Source organism: Daphnia carinata, chromosome 5 (genome assembly GCF_022539665.2).
Source record: "Daphnia carinata strain CSIRO-1 chromosome 5, CSIRO_AGI_Dcar_HiC_V3, whole genome shotgun sequence".
Lineage (NCBI taxonomy): Eukaryota > Metazoa > Arthropoda > Branchiopoda > Diplostraca > Daphniidae > Daphnia > Daphnia carinata.
In genome coordinates this window covers 5,908,282-5,916,233 of record NC_081335.1, presented here as the reverse complement: position 1 = coordinate 5,916,233, position 7,952 = coordinate 5,908,282, and the positions used below count along the sequence as shown (strand labels likewise).

The 7,952-nt window shown below is 43.0% G+C and overlaps 1 protein-coding gene across 1 annotated transcript; it reads right to left on the bottom strand.

Moving 5' to 3' along the window:
* Positions 1 to 6,791: 6,791 nt before the first annotated feature.
* On the bottom strand, positions 6,792 to 7,640 carry LOC130697622 (uncharacterized). Its single transcript, XM_057520540.1, has one exon. It carries the CDS (start codon positions 7,638 to 7,640, stop codon positions 6,792 to 6,794), a length of 849 nt encoding a protein of 282 aa, XP_057376523.1.
* Positions 7,641 to 7,952: the final 312 nt, after the last annotated feature.

Genomic DNA, 7,952 nt, shown 5'->3' with positions numbered 1-7,952 from the left:
TTGAAATCCGCATTTTGTTTCATTTGCTGATATCAAAATCCTTTTGGCTTCGCATTGTTGAAGTGTCATTGCTTGACCGAAGCCTTGTAGGTAAGTCTCTCTCGTGCACATAGGTAAGCCTACTGCAGCTGCAGCCAAAATTCCATTGGTTTGGGCTAATATAACAGCTTGTGTTCTTTTAATTTCTGATAGTTGACAATAAACGTCTCGAATTTCTTTTGCAAGCTTGTTCTCGTATTCCGTTTCGATGCTGATTTTATATTGGTCGTGCATTTATTTAATTCGTATTTAATTTTGTCGTTGAATTCTTCAATATTGTTCGGTAGACCGCTCTCCAAATTTTCATTAATTGGTGAAGCTTCAGTCTCGTTGGGACCTCCAATTGTAAAGTTTCCAATTCCTCGTGTATTTTCAGTGAGAAGCCGAAACAACTCCTAATTACATGTTACAATCATGCAGTATTTATACTACTAAAGGATACAGATATTGAAGGTAAATTGGGAGGAGATACGTTCACTTTCACTTGTGAAACGCTTGAGGGATGGATGAGGTGTGGCTTCCTTTGGATAGCCTTTGGGCTCGTTACACTAGTATTCAAACAGGACAAAATATTAAGTTGATTTGTGAAAAACAGTTAGAAGATGAACTTTGTGTAGCTATTAAGAATTATTTAGAGAAGGGAGAGCTGGATGTAATTTTTCAGCAATCTAGGCCAGATTGGGTAAATGAAATCGGCTATTTTGAAATTATTGAAGGTACTCTTTATCGGCATGAGTTGCCTTCCTCAAATAGCAAACGCAGCGAAATAAATTATCAATTGGTATTGCCCGCATCGCTCCGCTATCTAGTGCTCAAAAAATTACATGATGCACCGATGGGAGGACATTTAGCTTTTTATAAAACTTATTTAAAAGTTAAAAATCATTATTATTGGCCTAATATGAGGGGCGATATTAAAGAATATTGCCAAGCTTGCGAAATATGTATAGCTAACACTTCCTCTACATATAGAGCACCTTTGCACCCTCATGAAGTTGCCAAAGCGCCATTTCAAGTAATTGGAATGGATTTTTTAGGGCCTATTACACCAGTTTCGCCTAATGGAAATAGTTATATTTTAGTTATTACCGATTATTTTAGCCGATGGGTGGAAGCTGTTGCTTTGAAAGATCAAACTGCGCTAACAGCGGCTGAGTGTGTATTCAAAACTATTATTGTACGTCATGGGATGCCGAAAGCCATTCTCTCTGATAGTGGAACAAATTTCACGTCCAAATTATTTCGATATTTTTGTAAGAAATTAAAAATTGATCAGAGATTAACGACTGCATATAATCCAGCTAGTAATGGGGAAACAGAGAGATTTGATAAGACATAACAACAATGTTAAGGAAAGAATTAAAGGATGGGGAGCATTCTAAATGGGAGGATATTGTAACGAAGCCAAATAGACATCTTCAACATATATTTCTTCTCGATGTCTTTATTACTCATCAAGGGTGAACATATTAATTGCACCGCAACATACGCAGCGCGGGTGACCTAGATGAACACCTGCAAGATGATTCACGCAGGCGATACGTCATCAATATCACGCCATATTGAACGCGTCTTTTAATTGGTCAACCGCGTGCAGCCTACAAGCTCCTCCCAATCACGCCACTTTGCAATATGCAAAGTTCCGTGGTTAACCCAGCATCTGAGGAAGATCAGACTAGAACTTGCAGCCGATTCGAGTAGTTGCCTGAAAGCATTTGTATTACTTTATTAATGTTATGCTTGAATTTGTGCCTTTTACTTAACATTTTATTCGCCGAGTCAGTCCAGTAAAATTGTTTAGTCTTAGAATTATTCGCGGTGATTCGACTGTCTAGTTCCATTTGTTTTGAACTATTGTTTGTGTATCGCTCTCGTGGAAGTTGCGTATCACGCCCGCCTTGTGTCGTTTTTCTTCTCGTTCTCTATACGTGTGATCACGGTAAGACCCAATTATATTTGTTTCTTTTAACTTGTTTCTTGAATGTTTCTTCTTCTTCTTTGTTCTTTGTCTTTTTAACTCTTATGTCTTAGCTGATATAATACATACATCATTGTGGGTAAAACGCCTCGAGTTCAATTTACATTCATTTGTCTTAATCCGTAAAGTCCATCTTCCCACACGGTAAGATGCTTTACAATATGTTAGACAATGTATTATTTGCTTATCGTAGCTCAGTGCACGCTTCAACCCTTGACACCCCTTATTATTTACTCCACGTAGGGATCTGAATATTCCAATTAATGAATTTCTCAATGCGTCTTCAAAAACATTCAAATCCTCTTCTGATTATATGGGTAATTTAGCGGAGCGTTTGCGATATAGTTTCCAAAGAGTTAGGGAAGAAACCGAAAAAGCTGGGAAGAGTGTTATTGGATATTCGTGTAGTTAAAAAAGACGGGAATAGTGGGAAATTCACCTCTAAATATAAAGGACTGTAGAGGGTGGTTAAAGTGTATTCTAATAATACAGTAGATATAGCGGATAATTCGTATATCTGTCAACGTACTCACGTTAACAGATTAAAACCTTTGTATGAAACAATGCTTTGGAAGACCGAGCATTGTCCACCATTTGAGACTCCTTTAGAGTTTGAGAGTCAATTTCGTAAAAGGATTTCAACTCAAACAATTGATTTTTTCAGACAATAAGGATGGGCCTATAAATGGATTTGATGATTTATGTGATGTCCAAGAAATTTGTAAACCCTCCAGCTGTAAACACCACACTTCTCGGCGAAGACATGAAAGTGCACACCGGAAAAGAATGTGAAATATTGCAATTGCGAACGACGGAGAATAATCCAAATTATATGGAAACAGCGATAAAGACGGATTTCATTCATTTGAATTCGCAAGATTCTGAAAATTGCGCAAAGGACACACCAGAGATGTGTCCGACAATTGAAATGCAACCTGAAACTACCCATAAAAATTTGAAAAAAGATGACCCACAAACAGTCTTGAACACCACGTCCTCAAAGCAATCGCTGAAAACCAATTCGATACACCGCTGGATTTTAATTTGACACTTTTTCGTCTCTGCTGTAATTATGGAAAGAGCAGGCTATATAAGCCGCGACAGGTAGTCGCCGATATTCAAGAGTTCGTGTACGTTGGCTTTTGTTATCATGGAATCGCAAGCTAATGTTGAATGGGACGAGTGGTACGTCGCCCAAAACGTAGAAGTGACGGCGACATCGAGATCGCCGAAGAAAGAACCTGCAAACAAGCGGCACGAGCTCGAGGAGGGTGAATTGGAGAGCACCGACGAGGAGGAAAAAATAAGGTTGGAGAAGGCCGCCGAGGAGTTCGTGCAACAACCAACATTGGCGGAAGAAGACAAGAAGAGGCGAGAAGCAGACACGTGGAGATGGGACGAGGTCTGGGATAACTATCGAAGCCCAGGACCCCATTCTCACGATTCGGATCAGTAATTCTCGTGGCGTCGCGAAAAGCGGCGGTTCAACAGGGAGATGCGGAAAAGGACAAGAGAAATGGCTGAAGAACTTCAACTTCACACCCGCCAGGAAAAAGTGGAAGAAAGATGTTGCGTCTCTCGAAAGAGTAGCAATGGCTTTACAGACCGACAGTCTTAAAGCCCCTGGTTCCCCTGTCTTGGCGAAATAATAAATACTAACGAAGTTTAAGGGAATGTATTGAAACACACAGGAGACACGTTTTGTTTTATTTGGACAAGTTTGGAGGGGGTTTCGACAGCTATGTGTCGAGCACAACAAGAAAAGAACACTGATCTGGATCGACCCGAACATGCCCCAAGAGAACAAAAGAAAACAAAAAAGTTAGGCGATTAGGGAGCCCTCTACAGGGTCTTGCCCCTACCGATCAAATCTGTGACAGCGGGCCCTTGTTCGTTTTTTCAACGAACAATATTCAGGTGAGAACAAAAAACATAGCATGAAACAAAAGGGGGAATTTCTAGATTATAAACGCGAAGGAGAGGATGTCGACCACAAAACCCACTATTGGTCACTCTGACGAGTTACGAAATTGGCTCGACAAAGCAACTGGTAATGAGTGGCACTGTTACAGCGGAAACAATGTCGAAGGTGATTGCAGCTGACTCCTACATGCTTCGCTTCCCCGATGAAGGCTCCTCTTTCCCAACAGCGGAAGCATAATGAGCGTTGGGCGATCAGCTTTGCTCGTTCAGTTTTTCTATGAAGACTCGGCACTGGTCTATGTTGTGGGGATGCAGGGTTTCGACGTCATCCACAAAGCACGGCACCGACGGCGTAAAACGTGGGGCGGCTACAGCGGGTAGTGAAGGCGTGGGAGTGGCTGGTGGATCTACTTGTCTAAGGGAATCGCTTGGTGGGATGGTCGCCATGATTTCTTCGTACAGTATTTTATCTATGTAGTTTCGGCTGGAAATTAGAGCACCGATAGTTTGTTGCACGACACTGACGTCTAAGGGACGATGAGTCAGCAAAATCCAGGCCCTTTTTTCTTCGCAGTCGAAGCTTTGCACGACACTTTAGAGTTGGGACAATAGTTTCGTTTGACGATTGTTGATCTTTTCCATTTTCACGCCGTTAAAATGCCACTGCCACAATGTTCAATCTTCGATAAGGATGGTCACTAGCACTTTTAGTCCGACACGAGTTTGTTTAAAGCACAATTCAAGGCACTGAGGAAGTCGATTATAACTGATGGCTAGAAATTTCCTAATGATCGTAGGGCGGTGCAGCACAGTACGTTAGGCAACCTCCTAAAGAGTAAATTGCTGAGGGGCTTACTAGAGGGCGGTCCTAGACACGTCACGTGTACTGTCAATTGCGCTAATTGGATGGGTTTTTTTTTCTTCTTTGCATTTAAGCGAGTTTGGCAGCGTGGGTGTCTGGCTCGTTTCAAGTGCGATTTCGTTTTCGTTGAATGAACGCATAATCTTGTCACGGGACGAGATAAGGTACTTTTTGCGCCGGAAATTTTCACTTTGGCTACGCGCACGACATTGTCACACGCTAGGTAAAATTTCGACTACCTTTCCAAAAGGCCACTGCCCTCGAGGAGTTAATGGGTCGACAACGAGTACAATATCTTTCACTTTAATGTTTTTGTGACTCTTGGTCCATTTTTTTCTTTCGGTGAGGTACGGTAGACATTCGCTAATCCATCTTTTCCAATAGTGATTTACAATGAGCTGACTGATTTTGTGTGTGAACTGATTTTTCGGGAGGCTCATATTGTCGAGATCGACGAATGCCAACGGGAAATACGGCATTGGTCTGGCGTGTAAAAAGGGCTTGGATTGAGAGGATCGGGATCTTCGGAGTTTACGCTGAGATGAATTAGCGGCCGAGCATTAAGCAATGCCCCGATCTCTGCCACAACTGTATTTAAGACTTGGTCACTTACGACACTATTTCCGAGGGTCACTTTCAAAGCTCTTTTGCAAGATTGCACGAGCCTCTCCCAAACTCCCCCGAAGTGAGGTCCACTTGACGGAGAAAAACGCCACTCGATGTGTCGACAAGCGAATTGTGCTTCCAGGTAGTCTTTGCTGTTATGAAGTTCTTCGACTGCCTCGTTCAACTCCTTTTCGCCAGCTACAAACTTTGTGTCATTGTCGCTATACATAACGACTGGCTTTCCCCTTATGCTGGAGAATCTAGAAAAGGCCAATAAAAATGCCTCTGCACTGAGGCTGGCAGTCACTTCTAGATGCACTGCTCGTGTTGTAAGGCACGTAAAAAGGCAGATCCATCTTTTTTCGTGGCTTCAGCCTCTCTCTCCTACTTTGGCAGTCAGTGGACCAGAATAGTCGACTCCTGTATGAGCGAACGGAGGCAAGAAAGGCGTTATACGATGAACTGGTAACTGAGCCATGAGTGGTGCGACTGGTTGTGGATTTCTTCGCTTGCGGGGAATACACTTGCTGAGTAGAGATTTGATTATCCTTCATCCAGCGGTTATCCAGTACATCGTTCGAAGTTCGCACAATAAGCGGTCGGCCCTAATGTGGTAATTTCGAACGTGAGCATCCCAGACTGTTAGACTTGTGATGCGTTCCTCTGGAGGTAAAATCACTGGATGTCTTGTTACATAGTTGACAGGTGCTTGGCAAATTCGACAGCCCACTCGCACTAGGTGTTGTTCATCGATGAATGGTCGAAACTGCTTGAGTTTCGACCGGTTTAGCAGTTCCTTTCCCTTTTTTAAGAACAACATATCTTCTGGGTAGGCCACTTCTTATGCATGTTGAATGCACATTGCTAGAGCTGCTTCAGCTTCGACTGGCGTTAGTTCTCCTGAATTGAAGTTACCTTCAATTTCTTTACTTTGGCACAACAGTTTGCAATGAACCGCAAACACCACGTAAGCCCTCGCTCAAGGCGCACTTTGCTTGAATAATATTCTACGCACTTGTCGATCACGTTATCACTGGCTCAATTTTCGTTTTGTAGACATGAATGGCTTCGGGATCTTAATGGTCGTTTTGTTCGATTTGATCCCACCTTGGCCATAATGTAGGTTCCAACAACAGAAAGGCTGGTCGCTGATGGAACTGCAGTAGCTCTTTGAGATCGTCGGGCTCCAGTCCTCTACTGCAAACATCTGCTGGAATCATGATTCCTGGTACGTGGCGCCATTGACGACAATCGCTGTTCATTAAAATCTTTCCAATTCTATTGTCCACAGACACTTCGTATTTGACGTTGGCAGAAGGGTTCCATCTAAGAACTGTCTGGGAGTCGACGTCAAACGTAGTTTGGCTCAGATCCAGGTTCATCTCACGGCAAATTATTATGACTAGGTGTAAAGCTTCGACAGCTCCTGGAAGTTCGAGTCGAGGGATCGAGAGTTGTTTTAGCGGTGCAACATGTCTTGGCCATGATGAAAGATATGTCGACCCTTTCACTGGCGTACGTTGTTCGCGCGTATGCGACTGCTCCAAACCCTAGTTGACTGGCGTCAGCAAAGATGTGTATCCGTTGAACTGTTAGATGCTCTTCGTTTATTGGGAATCGGGGAACTGTAATGCGTGCTAAGTTTGGCAAACTTTGACACCATTTTGGAAATCGACATTTCAAGGGTTCGGGTAGCTCTTCGTCCCAATCCACCTTGGCTCGCCATACTTCTTGCGTCAACATCTTTATGGCGAACACCACGGGAGCAACGAACCCAAGCGGATCATATACAGTGGCCGCCACACTTACGAGATTTCTTTTAGTGGGTGTGGCGTGCAACTGAATTTTCTCTCCTGCCTTGAAAATGAACGCATCGATTTCACTGTCCCAAAGAATACCTAAGGCGCAATTCATAGGCAATTTGTCTAAATCTAAATCCAGTTTTGGATTGGCCAAGCCTAATGGTTTGAGTGCTGCTATGACCTTTCTTGACGACGACGACCACATGGCGAGATTAAAAACCCCAAGTTGCAACAGTTCCTTTAGTTGGCGGGCCCGTTTGATTGCCTCTCCTTCGGAATTGAACGAATCCAAATATTTGGCGACGTAGAAACTTGTTCTTACGCTGACTGCTGCGTCTGGAAATTTCAATTTGTTGTCTTCTGCTGTTTTATTTAAAGTGAACAAGCAAGTCGACGGCGACGAGACGGCTCCAAAGACATGAACTGCCATTCTGTAAGTAGGTGGTGCCGACGTGCTATTTGGCGACCGATACAAAAATCGAAAAGCATCTTAGTCCTCCTCCGGAACTAAAACTTGATGATACATCTTTTCGATGTCACTACTGATAGGAATTTGGTGCTTGCGAAAGCGCAAGATTATTCCAAGTAAGTTAGGAGGCAGTTCGGACCACGAAGAAGATTTTTGTCAAGGAGGTACCTTCACACTTTGCTGAACAGTCGAAAACCACTCTTGTTTTTGTCGTCAAACTGGTCGAACTTTGAACACCATGATGAGGCGTATAGTTTGTCTTTGGTGTTCTCC

What these genes read in the sequence shown, in the direction of transcription:
- LOC130697622 (XM_057520540.1), bottom strand. Translation starts at nt 7,640, where the DNA reads ATGGCAGTTCATGTCTTTGGAGCCGTCTCGTCGCCGTCGACTTGCTTG.